At 31.9% G+C, this 16,974-nt stretch overlaps 1 protein-coding gene across 1 annotated transcript; it reads right to left on the bottom strand.

Moving 5' to 3' along the window:
• Positions 1-5,982: 5,982 nt before the first annotated feature.
• Positions 5,983-15,370, bottom strand: LOC143545361 (transcription factor bHLH110-like). The gene is made up of 7 exons (XM_077037270.1): positions 14,821-15,370; positions 13,776-14,493; positions 12,653-12,793; positions 11,055-11,120; positions 8,601-8,666; positions 7,719-7,778; positions 5,983-6,406 (listed from the first exon to the last, which is right to left on the bottom strand). The coding sequence occupies exons 1-7, from the start codon at positions 14,916-14,918 to the stop codon at positions 6,281-6,283; spliced, it is 1,275 nt and encodes a 424-aa protein (XP_076893385.1). The 5' UTR covers positions 14,919-15,370; the 3' UTR covers positions 5,983-6,280.
• Positions 15,371-16,974: the final 1,604 nt, after the last annotated feature.

A 16,974-nucleotide genomic window follows, 5' to 3' on the forward strand; every position in this document is an offset into this window, starting at 1 on the left:
CAATACCATTGTGAAAATAACAATAATACCTTTGTGACAATACTCATTAGGCACCCAACTCAATTGGGTTAAAATTACCAAATTACTTGTACAATTAATCATATACATAATATCATTTCTCTGAATAGTCCGTAGACTTCAAGAGGCGTGTTTGATGATATCCATGGCCTCGGGGAACTCCGAGTCATCATGTATGAATGGATCCAGACATATGTATACTCTTAATCTGAGTATGCTCGTTTCTTATTATTATAACACAAAGTTTTAAGGATTCGTAAATCCCATGCATACAGTTCAGACTCTTTAAGAGTTGTAAAAGTTTAGGGCGTATTCACCTTTTATGATTGTAATCAGTTTCTGACACTGATTCTTGTTTATTGATCAGTTTCGGTTACTGACCCCTGTCTGTAAAATCAGTTTCTATTACTGATTTCTGTTTTCTGATTTCAGCTTTCTGATTGATTGATTGACTGTTATCTCGGACCTATAGTACCAGATTAACATTGTATAAATATCTAGATTAACGATCTAGCTTCAGACCCCGTAGTCTGTTTTGTATAGCTGTAAACCTTGATAATTTATTTGTTTATACAAAACATGTGGACATTTAGTCCATTTGTTTATTTATTAATTATATATCAGGTTTCCTCTTCAGGAAGAAACATTTATACCAGGTTTCTTCTTCAAGAAGAAACATTGCTTTAAATTTAACCTGCGTGAATGAATAGTATGTTTCTTAATCATTAAGAAATACTATTTTAACTATACCCTTTGCATGTAAATGATTTCGTTTTTAATCATTAAGAAACAATAATTTGACTATAACCATTGCTTATGAAAAGTATATTATCATTAGCAGTGATCAAGGTTCGGGCTATACCCCCGACTATGGTCTAAGCTAGTATAATAATAACAAAATAATAACTTAATCAGAACCCCTACCTCTTACGGGTATTTGGAGTTAAATGTCTATGACTGATCGAGCGGCATAGCTACTCTATATCGCATACTACTGCATAAACCGTCAGAGCTTCAGAGATTGGTACGTTTCACGAGACAAGCATGATTCCCGAGACTTAGTGTGTGAAAAATGTGTGAGTTTGGTGTGAAATGGGAATTTGCTGTACCCCTCCCTTTTATAGTTGAAATTAGGTACCATCGCGTAGCGCAATGGCCCCTTCACTTAGGGCATCGCGTAGCGCGATGTTAGAGAAACGATGCGTGGTTGTTGACTCAGCCCTAGCGCCTGCCACGTGTCTCCCCGTCGCGACACGTGTCTGTTGCGTCATCATACACCATCGCGTAGCGCGATGGTCTTATGCTTGGGCTCATCGCGTAGGGTGATGGGGTTCAGAATTCAAATTTTTATTTTAAGTCCCTCGTCTCTGATAACTTGTCACTTCTTGATCATACTTCCATTTTTCAAAATACTAAAGCGGCCCTTAAGCGGCTCACGGCGATGCGATCGTGCAAAGTGCAAAGTGCGCCATCAAAACACCACATTACGCCCATAGCCCGAGTCCGTGTCCGTGCGCGTCGGGTGCTTCGCACCCTCTGTTAGGACTATGGAGAGTGGTTAGCCACATTAAAACATTCCTATGGAAACTTACTTGCTTATAAAGAGCTTCCAATTCTTTTCTTGTTTCCATGTGGGATGAAACTTTTCTTCCTTATTTATACCCATGGGGAAAGTTTCCATTTTCTTCCATCTTTCCATGTGGGATGGATTTTTCTTATTTACTTAAGATAAGATGTCTTTATTTTTCTTATCTCAATTTTCCCATGACTTTATCTTGAGAATATTTTTAATCCTTTAACTTTCAAAGTTGACATTTTTAGCTCAAAATAATTATAGGTTTTTCTGAGATGTTACATTGGCCTTATAATCACCCCCTTGACTTATGATATCAAATGTTTAACCATGCCACATATCTTTACGAATCACCCGATAAAAACTGAAGTCTCTGTTTCAATTCACCCCCTCAAGGTATGACCCACCTAATTTTATACATGAAGGAGTTCTCGCTTCTTTACCCATTCTCTCGGATGTTAAGCTATATAGGCATGAGATGAGCCCGAATATTCACAAATCGATTCTAAATTACCGGATTCAACGATCGAATGACAAAACTTTTTAATTCCATTTCAAATTGAATTCCAATTCGTTTAAAGTTCACGTTTTGGATCCAACTTCTCGAACGTCCTTGAAAATAATAATAATAATAATAATAATAATAATAATAATAATAATAATAATAATAATAATAATAATAATAATAATAATAATAATAAGTCTTGAACTCGGTCCAACAATGGCGAAACCCGATCAATTTTGACCCACTTGGTCAACCCAAATAATAACCAATTTCACCCCTCAAAATATATTTTGCAAACACAAGCCCAAACAGATCAACCCATGATTTGGATATTTAATTTTTAGCCCATTCTCACAACTTGCCTAGCTACTTTAGGCCCATATTGGTCCATTAATAAATCAGCCCACATCAGTTTTAGAGAATTAAAATTATACCAGCAAATAAAAACCCTACTTGCATTATATGTTAGCCGCCAATCACTAACCATCCACCAGTGACCCATCCACCGGAAAAACATATTTTGGCAACCCCATAGTAGAATCATAACCTGTCATGTTCATCAGCAACAATAAATCATCATTGTTCAATCATACGGCAGCCATCAGCTGATCCATAAAACATTAAAGCCGTCGTCACCAAAGGTCACCGGATCAGGGTTCTGGTGAGTATTTCCGGCGCCACTTTTCTGGTGAACCATCGACTAACTCGAGTCCACACCGTCGAGAGCCATCAGCACTAAGCGCCACCGGTGACTTTCGGCCGGAAAAACCTGATTATGGTGACCGACCACCCTCGTTGGAAAAAGTATTCCGGTCAACAAACACCTTTTCTAGTCACCATCAATTCATCACCGCCGCAGCCTTGATCCAACATTTATTCCGGTGTACAAATCGTCAACTTGTTCATCGACTGCCATAAACCAATGGTCATTTTTTTTGTTATGGACCAACCTTGCCGGAACCACCATGGTTTTAAGAAACCCTAGCCGCCACACATCTACTACCCTCAAACACATCTTCTCAGCTGCCACTGGCTCACCATACACCCGAATACCGAACTCCTTGAACAAACAGAGAAAACCGACACTCATGTCAGAGTTTGATGTGCATCTCCCATCTCTAGAATCTTCGCCGGAGAAGAACCTTAGGCTCGTCGGAATTTCGGCGCATGGCGGAACGGTCCATAAAACGCCAGATTTATAAAGACGAACTTGTAGCACGATTATCCAACTTTATTTCCAAGATCTTCAAACTTTATTTTCAAAACTTCAACGGTTCTTCAGGAAATTAATGTCTCGGTTCGGGTAATCGCGGAAATAGAACCCGAATATCAAGAACAAAATTGAATCAGTTGATTCAAACCCGCTCTTATACCAATTGTAGGTCCCGAAAATTGGATCCGACAAACGAACGGATTTGTTCTTGATAAGCGCTCGAGACGGGTGCGGTGAAATCAAACGATCGAACAAAATAATATAACGACAATATAAATAGTGAACGACTGCGTAGTCGGTTTTGAAAGATGAAATATATAATAAACGTACCGACCCCACCCAAAGTGAGTTCACCTTGGATGGGTGAAGACACCATACAAGCACACACATAAAGCTAAACAAGTGTTCTATTTATAACCAAACAACTAACATTCTAGAAGATCTCTTCTCCGTTGAAGTTAAACGCGTGCATCAAAGCTCTCGTCTCATATCCAAATTTTTTGCCGACATTGACCGATTGGTACACCAATATATATATATATATATATAATGGGTGTTGTCTTTCAATTTCGAAAGTCATATTTTGGCCTGATACATATGCACTACATCGACGGGGTTACCGACAAGGTGTTTTTTTTAACAACATTAACGTATAAGAATAATGAAAAAAAAGGAAACCACAAACATTTAAAAAAAAATTAAAAATAGGCAAAATATAGACTGAAAACCCATTTGAGTAGTGAAAACCCGTGAAAACCCTATGTAATATCGTTTTTTTACATGTAATATATGTTGTTACATTTAATACAAAACATCGAAAACTTAAAAAAATGTTTTGCAATTTTTTTTACATTTTTTTAACTAATTTTTATATATGTGTTCAAAAGAGAGAAAATGTAAATTAACTTTTACATTTTTTATTAACTTTATTTGTGTACCACAAGATTTAATCTTTAATTAAAAATATGTGGTTGAAAATGGGTTTTTAAAGTTTTCGCAACTCCATTGGGTTTTTATTCTAACCTAACCCTATATATATAGGGAGAGGATCAAGAGAAAACTCAACTTTAGAGAGAAAACTTAAAAAACTCCTAAAGAATTATTTTTAATTAAAAATAAAAAAAATATTTTCAAAATTCTGTTTTAGCCATTATTCTTATATTTTCTTATATTTCACTCGAAATATATAAAAAAAAATAAAAAAAAACCCGCTGTAATGCACATACGTATTACTGTGCGATACCGTTGTATTACACATGTGTATTACTATGTATTTTTGAATTTAATAGTGTTTTATTGCATGTATTCAATATTTGTGTATTGTATATGTGTAGTAATGTTGTATTATATGGGAAAAAAATAATAATAAAATAAAAGTCGATGTGGTGCACATGTGCGTTAATGTTGTATTACACATACGTACTAATGTGTATTCGATGTGTGTGTTATTCTTATATTGCATATATACAATGGTGTGCATCAAATATGTGCAATAGTGTTGTATTCTACGCAATACAAACACTTTTGCATATATGCAATGCACACTATTACACATGCGCACTATACCGACGAGGTTACCGACAAGTTTTTTTTTGGAACCAATAACATCTAAGAATAATGGGAAAAAAAGAAACTTCAAAAAAAATTTTAAAAATAGTTTTTTAGAAGTTTTTAGGAGTTTTTAAGTTTTCTCTTTAAAAGGAGTTTTCACTAGAAACCTCCCCTATATATATATATAGGTATGTATGATTATTTTCGTGTGTGAGCATATCGTTCTATTCATCAACTTCAAGATGATATCCTACTAAAGTGAACTAGCCGACTATGCCTACTCAACCACTAGTTACATAACACAAATAATAGTAAAATAGACAAAAACCTTTGTCCATCTAAGAGCATTCTCAACCTATTCCTTAAAAGTATGTGAGGAGAGTTTGCAAATTATATAGTGAAGTTTTGAGTAGTCGTGAATGTAAATTATAAGATGGAGAGGGAAAAAATAGTGATTTTTGTAAATTTGGGGAAACTTTGTTCATCTCTATTTATTTTTTAATGTTTGATAAATTGGCTGTGATTAGAGCAGAGAGAAAACTATAATGATAAATGTATAAAATATTATTTAATTGAAAAAAGAGAGAAATGTAGTTCTATTTAGTGTAATTATAAAAATGGAGATAAGGACGAGCTAAAAATGCTCTTATACATCTCACATCATTCACCAATCGATAATTGAGACAAACCAAACTTGGATAGCATCATAAAGGATAAATGTACCTTTTTCTAAGAAACATGATTAGTGAGGTTGTTATGTATAACTCCCCACCACACAAGTACACAACTATTTTTACTTGTGGTTTTGGTTTGCATATCATATTAAAATCATTCCTGTTCAAAAGTTTAAAGATTTTAATCCATTAAGGTTACACATGTTTCTATGTTAGCAATGATTTTAGCAAGTAAAGCCAATATTTAAAACCACTATATAGACCAAATTTCAATAATGGGATTTGTTCTTTTGTCGGTTTCATTGGATATGCTCTTGTTGTTCTAGAGTACTACTGAATCTTTATATGCAAAATAGATTTTCTTGTAAGTTCTTATGCCGCCAATCATATATCCCAATTAATGACATAACTTAGTTAATGACACAAAGATGGATGAGTGATACCCTTCTAGTTCAAGGTCAAGTTCAAACACAATAACAAAAGTAACATGCTCAATTACCAACCAATGGATCAAACATGGTCCATCCTTGTATGTTCTCTTTAAAGATGACCAGATTTGCTCCATTTCTACATAAAAAACAATAATCAACTCTTAACCTTCTTAATGCATCCAATTAACTATGTCTCATAAAATCTAGCCACAAGTATGCTGCATTGTGCCCTAGCTAGTTGATTTCATATTGTTACAATATGCCTTAAATCACTTGAAATTCAAGTGGACGTGAGTGACACTGCCATATAATTGATTAAGGGGCTGGCCAAACGCCTCCACCGACATCAGTAACATATGACAAGCATGACAGCGGTATAAGGCACAACCCTCGACTTCTAAGATCTCGTTTTGCGTCTTCGTTTCCACCTTCTACTGAAGCCTGAATGTGAATACATATTTTTAAATTTTCTAAGTATTGAACATAGAATTTGAAACATGTATTTGTGCTAATTATTTATCATTCTCTATTCTTAATTTTCGGGAAACGTTGATATAAACTGCATTGTATTACCTATTTTATGTGTATATGTAACAATCTATCACATACCCAAACTCTTAATAATATAATGTCCGCTGAATTATTTGTGTCAACTTTACGGAATTATCTAATATGAGCCCGACCTTGACTTCCTATTCTACACCCCAATGACCTTATCACTCTATCAAAGTAGGAATGCATTGATGTTATTATGAACGTATAACTAAGTATGACTAACAACCTACCTTCTTAATCATTGTTAAAAAAAACGTATGTATAAATATGATATATATATATATATATATATATATATATATTTTTGTTAAGTTGCCAAATTTTACTTCTATATCTCTTGATTATATAGTTAAATATCTTATATAACAGTTCCAAAGTTTTAAAAGTGTTTCAATTAGGTTACTCATGTAAATTTTCGCTAAATTAGGTCACTTCAAACTAGCCTCACTGAGTTTTTTTGTGCGTCAAGAAAACAATGGAGGAGAAGATATGGAGATCAAGATTTGTAATATATGTAGTTATACTTAAAAAATAAAAAAAAACGTTTATTATATTAAAATTTAAAAATAAAAGTAAAATCTATGTCATCGCTTCATATTAACATAAAAAAAATGATGTTCTGTGTGATGAAAAAAAAAAAAGAAAAGAAAAATGCTAAAAAAACATGTTTGGATTAGCTTATGTGGTTGGAAAAGCCATAAGAACTTTTTAAAAAAATGTTTTGCTTAGCTTATTTACGTAAAATGAACAAAAAGGGTAGATGGTGGGTAGATTAGTAAAAATCCAATCAAAAAACCAAAAGTATTTTTGAAAAGCCTCAAATTGGGGCTTTTGGAAAAGTGTTTTTTCAAGCCAATCAAAAAGCCAAAACAAAAAGGGCTTTTACATTTGCCAAACATCTTTTTTGCTTATTGGCTTCTTGAAAAAGCTAATAAGCTAATAAGCATTTTTCAAACTCAATCCCAAACACCCTCTAAATAAAATATGAAGTTAAGTGACTTAATTAGAATAATTTTTAAATTTGAGTGGTCTAATTGAAACAGTTTTAAAATTTGGTTACTATTATATGAAACTGCCCCTTATCTTTAAACTGTTGGTCTCAACATTTATCTACATAACCCTAGGCCAATTCTAAGGAATGATTACTCAAATAATCAACATCGGTTTATCATGAAAGAAAACTTGGAATGTCTCTTACCGCTCGTGTCGGGAGCATGTTATTCTTGGGTGCTGATTTCATGTATGGCACGCTTAACGTCTGCAAGTTATTAATGATAATTAAATAAGTTCGAGAATCACACATTATCATGTTCCTTGGGTTGTGTTGTTATCTTGTTTGCCGCATATTTATCTTCGGAAGGAAAAATCTTAAGCATGACTAATTGATGACACTTAACGATGCAATCCAATATCTTTTTTTTTTACACTCCATAGTTAATAAACACCTATATTTTCTTCGTAGTATCAATACCAAACAAATGATCAGTATCATCTTTGAAGTGAGTTAGTGACAAGACATCCATCGGTGATGCTTCTTTGAAAATATGGTTGTGAATAATTTGATTTAGAGAGATTGTCAGTGTTACCAAGAAAAAAATTTAGCAAAGATAACCGATTAGTCTTTCAAAATAACACTTATACTCTTTTACCAACTGATTAACTACAGTTTCTTTCCGACTGACTATTGATATACCTTTGAATTTTTACCAATATGGCCTTTCCACACAATATTCTAGCGGTAAGTTTTTTTTTGTTTTCATATAAAAAAAATTAGATTTATTTTTATTTACCGGAAATTAAAAACAAATAATAATTTAGAAAATAATATACATTTTGGAACTTTTATATATGAAGTATAAAACTATAATAATGAAAAATAATTCATTATTATGATTTTTTAGTAACAACGTAGGAATAACTAAAAGTAAACAAATTAAGTCTATAAATAAATATAATTAACAATTAAAATATCTATTAATCTATTGACCAATTAACGAGAGAGGTAGACATGTAGCAAACAGATAAAATATATAAAATATTAGTTGAGAGAACCAAGAAGAATGTTTTGAAGAAATGTTACCTCGACTTGGGTTTGCAAGAATCTGATATATCCTATAGCCTCCATTAGCACTGATGCTGTATCTGTCTGCAAATATTCCCCAACATGAACCCCTCAATTTTATATCAATAAATAACGCGAGCTGGTGTGAGTCAGAAAGCACTTCTGAATTCTGATCAACTTAATAAATAAATTATATATGCATTATATTTTAAAAACTAATTCTAACTGGCTAAACATTGATTCGAGCACTCAGATTCATACGGCTGCTACCCATGTTTCGAGTAAGCATTCTTAAATCTTAATATGTAAGTAATAAATAAAAAAAGGATTCTTAACGTACAAAAGATATAAAGGATTTTGATGCTGAAATATGTTATGGTGCTAACATTTTGTTAAGATGATGAATAATCCACATATAATGGGAAAAAATATTGAATAAAATAATCTCTTAATGACATTTGTAAGCACCAATCATGATGAGTATTTTTTTAATGACAATTAGTTTTACTATATGCGCTAATAACACAATTAGTTTTAAACTTTTACGTTAATTAATCGTCCCTCATATAGTAGTAACCTCTTTGCTACAGGGAGATAGAAGTGTACGTAATATTGTCAAAAGTAATAATATCATTTTTGCATTGTGAAAATTCATGCATAAAATTTAAATGCATGGTTGTGCATCAGTTTTAATTAACTGACTGTTTTCTAAAAATAAAAACCCACAAAAAAGTTTACTAACCATTAAACGTGTTGAACACCTGAACTCCCCTTCCTATTATTTATACTCAAAACTTCTATCGTTAACTCATAATTCGTGTACAGCAGGCCTCATTTAATAGATTTACTATAATTACTCTTTGTTTTTTTTCTTTATACACAAGTATAATCTTTAAATACGACTTAATTGAATTGTTTTATTTTTAACTTGGCATAACTCGGTGCTGGAAAAGAAAAGAAAATGGTTTGCATTTTAATGAATTAGGTTATGTCTAAACAAAGATATAGTTTCTTTTTATCAATTTATATATTCATAAAACAACTCACAATTTGTTAACCATTCCACTATTCCAAAATAACTAGCTTGCTAATAAAATACCTAGAAAAGATACAAATCAAGCTGGTCTTTAAAGGTGGTAGTACTTAAAAGAATAGAATTAGGATAAAGTTATATATATATATATATATATATATATATATATATATATATATATATATATATATATATATATATATATAAAGGGTTAGGTTAGAATAAAAACTCACTTGAGTTGTGAAAACTTTAAAAACTCATTCTCAACCACATGTTTTTAATTAAATATTAAATCTTGTGATTCACAATTAAAGTTAATAAAAAATCTAAAAGTTTATTTACATTTTTTCTCTCTTGAAAACATATATAAAAATTACTAAAATATGTAAAAAAAATAGCAATACATTTTTTTTATGTTTTCGATGCTTTGTATTAAATGTAACAAGACATATTACATGTAACAAAAAAAAAAGAAAAAAAAACGATGTTACATAGGGTTTTCACGGATTTTCTCAACTCAAGAGGGTTTTCAAACTATACTTCTCCTATATATATATATATATATATATATATATATATATATATATATCAGAATCATGTGAGAACTTTTTGGGAATTGAGAACTATGAGAACCATTTTGAACCATAAAAAAACCCAAAAATAAAAAAAAACATAAAACAAAAAAAACACAAAAATAAAAAAAGTAAAAAAACCAAAGTTCTTATTTATCATCCCGATTTCTAAAAAAAAAAAAAATTCTCGGTTTAGCTAAATTATACATATACATATATGTATAATATGTACATATATGTACACACATGTTTTTTTCCTATACACATATGAATAATTTAAGGTAAATGATAATGTACATATGTGTACATTACATAACTAGAGATTAAATAAAAATATACATATGTGTATAGGTATAATACGAATTAAAAAAAAATCGGTTTTTTTTATTATACATATATGTATAATATGTACACACATGTTTTTTCCTATACACATATGTATAATTTATGGTAAATGATAATGTACATATGTGTATATTACGTAACTAGAGATTAAATGAAAGTATACATATGTGTATAGGTATAATACGAATTAAAAAGAAAAAAAAATTTCGGTTTTTTTAATGAAACCGGAATTAAATATAAGAATTTTTTTTTTTACTTTTTTAAAAGTTTCGGTTTTGTTTGTTTTATAATTTTTTTAGAGGGCTTCTTAGTGGTCAAAAATGGTTCTCAAAGTTTTCAATTTGCCAATGATTCTCTTAGGATCCTTACCCTATATATATATATATATATATATATATATATATATAATTAACTTACTGTTGAAGTTTATAACTGTAACTATTAAATAAATAAATAAATAATTACATAACTTCAGAAGAAAGCCATCAACTTTAAGTGATAGGAGAAGACATAAAACATTACCTTGCCAAAAGGTGCCACCAACTGCTGAAGTGCTGCAATTCTGTCTCCTAACTTCTCCTTTCTAACCTGAAGGTTCATTACAAAACACGATTCAAAATTACACTTGGAATATGTACATAGTACCCTCTGTAAATTATCTGATTCAAACTACTATGTAAAACTGTTTCATATATTTATTTTTCTGAAATGCATTATATATATATATAGAGAGAGAGAGAGAGAGAGCAATTAATGTATAGAATGAAAGCTCATTTGAGTTGAAATAACCCGTGAAAACCCTATGCAACATTGTTTTTATACATATATAATATATGTTGTTATATTTAATACAAAACATCCATAAAAAATTTGTGTTGCTATTTTTTTACTAACTTTTATACATATTTTTAGGAGAGAGAAAAATTATTTTTACCTTTATATTTTTTATTAACTTTAATTGTGTAACTATAGGTTCAAACTTAAAATTAAAACATATGATTGAGAATAAGCTTATAGTGTTTCACAACTCAAGTGAGTTTCACAACTTATTTCATCTCGAAGAAAATGTTTATGTTAATGCATTATGTTGTGTCTTGTATCATATTTGATAATAGATCAATGTATCGGGGTTTATTTTTCCATTATGTTATACGCCTGGCTTGTAGACGTATGGAGACTCATACGCTTGTATCCAGGCTTCATGCGAATGTCACTCCTATTATATGAGATAGGGTTATGCATATGACATAACTTTTGGTCCTATTCTTAGTTGTGTACCGTTACTTTGTAATTGAATCTGAGCCTTTTATGATCATCAATTGATATCTAACATGATCTAATACACTTGATTAGTAATTCCACAACTATCGAGAACCTAATATCATATACTAGATCGATTTAAAGGATTCTCATATATCAACTCGATATAAACCAATTTTTTTTAACAGCGCTTGAAACTATCCTTAATACCTGAGTGAGATTTCTTCCAAGACGATTACCAAACGTCCTTACTGATTTTGACGCTCTACGCATGACTACCTAGAAAACACCATCGAGGATGAGCATTCCAGGCCTGAAAAATCCCCATGGAGTCATGTTTCGAACCTGAGACCATAAGATCTCAAGCCTTAACCATCTACTCGTGCCATTTGAGCAGAAAGGCTAGCTACCCAATCCAAACCAAATTGAATTGTTTTAATAACTTTTTGTACAGAAAGAAATTGATATATATTGTCAACTCTAGCTAGGGTTAGAGAATACTCATTAATCTCCGGATGTATGAGCATTTTTGGCCGGAAATTGGAGAAGACATAGATTGAACTTTCTATATATATATATAGAAACACTTTACTCAGAGCCGATCACTTTACTTTTCAGACCAATGTGTAAGGATGGGGTTTAGCTTCTAGCACAAATAAATTTTCGGTTTACTTGTAAGTTTCTGTAGATAATATTCGTGAGTTTGTTTAGAATTAAGATAACCCAAATGACATTATTAGAAATAGTGTTTTTTTTTTGATGAAATTAGTAAATTAAGCTTATACTTTATATGCTACTAATTCCATCCAAATCGGTCGCAAATACCTAGTTTTCTAAGTAATACTGATATAATTAATCACCTTAAACGGTGTGCAAGAAGAACGGGGCTCCAGTTTGGATTTCTTTTGTACCACGGCTTGCGGAGCCTTTGTGTCCATGGCTGGTCTTTTTGCTTCTGTACAACTTGTTCTGTTGTTGAATGATGAAGATGATGATGATAGCTGAAATAAGATGAAAAAAATGTATAAAGTTTGATTAGTTTGAACAGTGACTCATCACACATCTTGTCACTAAAGACTGCATTTTGGCCTGAATTAAAGTAAAGAAATGAGATGAATATAATGTATAAAGCTGATGGTAACATTTAACAGGGAAAGAAAAAACAAAGGTAACTTTTACTTGTTTAGGATAAATTCCTTTGCGAAAAAGGTGGGAAATGTTACATAAAAGGATGAAAAAACAAAGTCTAGATGTCTTCCATTTCCGAGAAAAGACATTCATGTTACTAATTATTTTAATAATTCTTGTCAACTAATTAATTAACATAAATTGACTATTTGTTGTCTAATTTACTCTAAAATTTCATTATATTTCTAGTGTTTTTGGAAGAAAAATACTATCAAACCTAAAGTATATCATTAATTTGCAAAAGAATATAAGTTAATGAAGTGAAAAAAAATTACTTTTTCTCTAAAAGATTAATAGCTTGAAATGAGAAATAAACCAAAAAAATAAATAAATAATAAACAAATGAAGAGGTAGAATAAATAAAGAAAGTAGATTTACTCATAACCTGAGTAACCTAAAAAAATACCGATAATACAAGAAATATAGCCATCAAGCATGCATGTAGAATCGTGATTTTGAATCTTGTACATAAGTTTAACCTTTAAGGGTGGTGCATGGTAATTAAGCACATAATTCCGCTTTAAAAAAGGTCTCAGATTGAAAAAAAAATTATACTGGTTTCTACCGTATCTCTTGAAGACCGTCTGACCAACACTTAATTGCTGCGATATACCTGATCGCATTGGCTAGCAGTCTTGGTGGGGTTTATTGAGTTTACCGGTAACCAGTTAAAAAAATAATTGTGGTTTTGAGGTTATGGGCTATAGTCCTTGGATCCTTTCTCCTTTACTTTCTATATAAAAAAAAATGATAGATAATGAATGAGACAAATAAAATAAAGAGAAAGAAACTCACTTTACCATGGCAAATCACTGGTGTGTGATTTGGTTGATGCATCTGATCAAGGCCATATGATAAAAAAGTGTCTTTGAAAAAGCTTCCAAGTTGATGATGAGGAATGTTAAATGAAGAAGGATGGTTAAAATTCCCATTAAATCTTGGTGAACCAAACAGATCCAAAGCTGGCAAGTTCATATCAAAGGAGTTTGAACAAATTGCTCCTGATGGAGATTTATTCAAATTTGAAATGTTTATCGTTGGAAATATCTGACTAAACGTCCCTCTAGATTGCGTTCGACTAGAACTATTGTGGTAGTGATTGTTTGAAGTATCATCAGGGAATTGATCTACAAGCTGACCATTTTTTATTTGACGACCGTTGGAGAATGTTCTAAGCAACAGTTCTTGACTGTTATTGTATCCAGGAGAAGGGTTTAAGTGCCGATCTTCTATACTTGAAGTCGGGCTACTATTTATCATGTCTGAAAACTTTGGATATGATTCTGAGCTTGAGAATTCATCTTTCATTCTCGTAAGACGTTGCAATTCGCGTGTCATGAAGTTTTCAGTAGGGTTGCTTGGTACATTATTGTTGCTGTCGTTGTCGTTGTAGCTATTCTGGGGTAATCCCAACATAGTGCTAGTGTTGTGACAAGGTACAAAACCGATATTATTGTCTACATGCTGCTTCAGATCTCTTGAGTTTGTATCATTGCTGTTTGTACCCTTGTACCTGAACAAATTAGAGAATTAAGTAAGAGAGATAGAACACACATAAACATACCAAACATAATTAATATACTCATTGTTGCAAGTAAAAGTGGAATCAGATCAAAACCCTAATCAGGGATTGCTGAATTACAACTAGAATATATCATGAATTAGTAGATAAGAGAAAAAGATAGTAACTTTGATATGTGTGAGCTACTGAATTCTTGGAACATAATTATGAATCTTTTGAGCAAAAGTATTAAACTTAGTCCAGAGTTTACACCATGACTAAAAAATGTAAACCTAAATTTCCAAATATAGAAACCAAGGGAGAGAGAGAGAGACTTACAAGATGGGATTTTGGGACCAAGAAAGTCCATAGCAAGAAGAGTCCAGTACAGGCTGATGATTATCTTGATGTTGTTGATGAAACTTTGAGGACTCCATATATGGTTTATATGAATGAGGTAATAATATATTGCTGGGAAGCACCTTTTCTTAAGACCAACATAAAAGAAATTTAAAGAACAAAGGGAAAAGGGAGGATGGGATCTTGAAAATCCCAAGAAAAACAATTAACTTTGTGATCATAAACAAAGATGGTGGAGAGAGGAGGAGCAATTTACTAAAGAGTCTCTACACACCCCAGTTCAAATTCAAAGATTGAGGCAGCACCATAATAGAATACTATACAATACATACCTCTGTGTGTGTGTGTGTGTTTTTGTGATATTTAGTTATGCTTTTTCATAGTATCTGCTGCACTCTTCACTCTTTTAAAGTCTCTTCTTAAAGCAACCCTTGAAAAAAGGAAAGCAAGAAAAAAGAAATATACCCTTCAGCTTCAGAGACACCTCTCTTTTCACTACAACTTTTTTGCACCATCACCAACATATATTATAAATAAATACTGAATAAATATATTTATAATGCTATTGAGTATGATGGGTAGGGTAGAGGAGGGGGGGGGGGGGGTAGATAAGCTGCAATTACAGGGAGATGATTATGGTTGCTCTTACAACATAATTATGAATCTGTTCTTTTGCCTTTGATCCCAAGGCTTTGAAAAAAGGTCTGAACCCCAGCCAAAATCATGATTGTTAAGCCCATGCTCAACACACCCACATGTTTGTAGGCCTTTATTTTATATATGTGTTAAGTACAAATGGATAATGATCTGCCCCCACTAAACCAAGGGTAATTTTAGGGTAACTCTCTTGCAGCCGTTTAAATTAATCGTACGATATAAAAGGGTTGAAAGGCAATATCGCTAGTTATTCTAAGATTTCATAAGCGTTTCTAGGAGGATTTTGAATCCATAAGTGTTTCTAGACGGTTCACTATCCACTTAATGATTCAAAATCTTTCTGGAAATGCTTATATATGAAATCTCTAAACTGCCTATCATTTGTCTTAACTTCTTTGGGGCAATAGAAATCCTCTCATATCTTTCTACCTTTAATGGACTATTCAAAAGGATTGAAATTAGCCCTCGATTAGATCATCCAATGGTTATAAATTAGTTGATTGAACAATACTCATGCTCAAATGAATAATTTGGTAGGGTATCGAATTCATATAGTATAGTAGCCTAAAGATAGGCATTTCCTCCCAAGCTTCAATATCATGACTATTCTCTTGTGGTCCTTCCTTTCTTCCATCAACATTTAAGTCATTTTTAATCTTTTTTAGACATTAAAGTGTGAAAAAAAATACACTAGTTTTACTTTCGATATTAAATGAGCTATGAATGCAAGACAAGCATGAATAATGTTCTCGGACCGCATTTTAGCTTGACATCAATATAGCATGTTTAATGGTTATAAGACTATATCCACATCATATATTGTAAGAGCAAAAGAGAATATTTTTTCATGTAGCTTGTGACAGCACGTCTGCACCGTATCACCAAAACTTTTGACTCCAACTTTTTCCATAAACTTTGTTTGCAATCACTTTGTCACCAAGGTTTTCGTTAGGCTAAAACGGATTAAGTTATAAAATTTACATTTTGGTTGTTTACATCTATGAAAGATAAAAGATGTTTAAACTTAACATGTTGGAGTTATTATCTTAATCAAGATTAATCGTACAATAAGGAAGATGCAATTGAAGAATTGAATATATGATTTACTTTGTTGATTCAACAAGCAGATCACAATCTGTTGTGATGAAGCTTTCTAGCTCGCAATTCTTCCCAAAGCTTTAACCGATAACCATTGAATGATACGCGTTTACCAAGATCCTTCACAAAGTCTGCATTGACACAAAAAACTCTTATCTCATGATTCACATCATTACAAAAGTCCAACCTCTTTAGTACCGTCAAATACGTTGTAAGAATCTACTCAACCTCACAATTCATCTTTCTCGGATTTGCAAAAAATGTGCTAACCATAGTATCACAACTTAATCAATGGCAGGCCTAATACACACCGTTAGATACATTAGATTTCTATAAAACGATTACAATAAAGTGGCAGGCAAACGGGCAACAAGCTGC

The sequence above is a fragment of the Bidens hawaiensis genome, unplaced genomic scaffold (assembly GCF_021521415.1).
Source record: "Bidens hawaiensis isolate Kalapana, Puna unplaced genomic scaffold, B.hawaiensis_p1.1 tig00000904_1, whole genome shotgun sequence".
NCBI classification, from domain to species: domain Eukaryota; kingdom Viridiplantae; phylum Streptophyta; class Magnoliopsida; order Asterales; family Asteraceae; genus Bidens; species Bidens hawaiensis.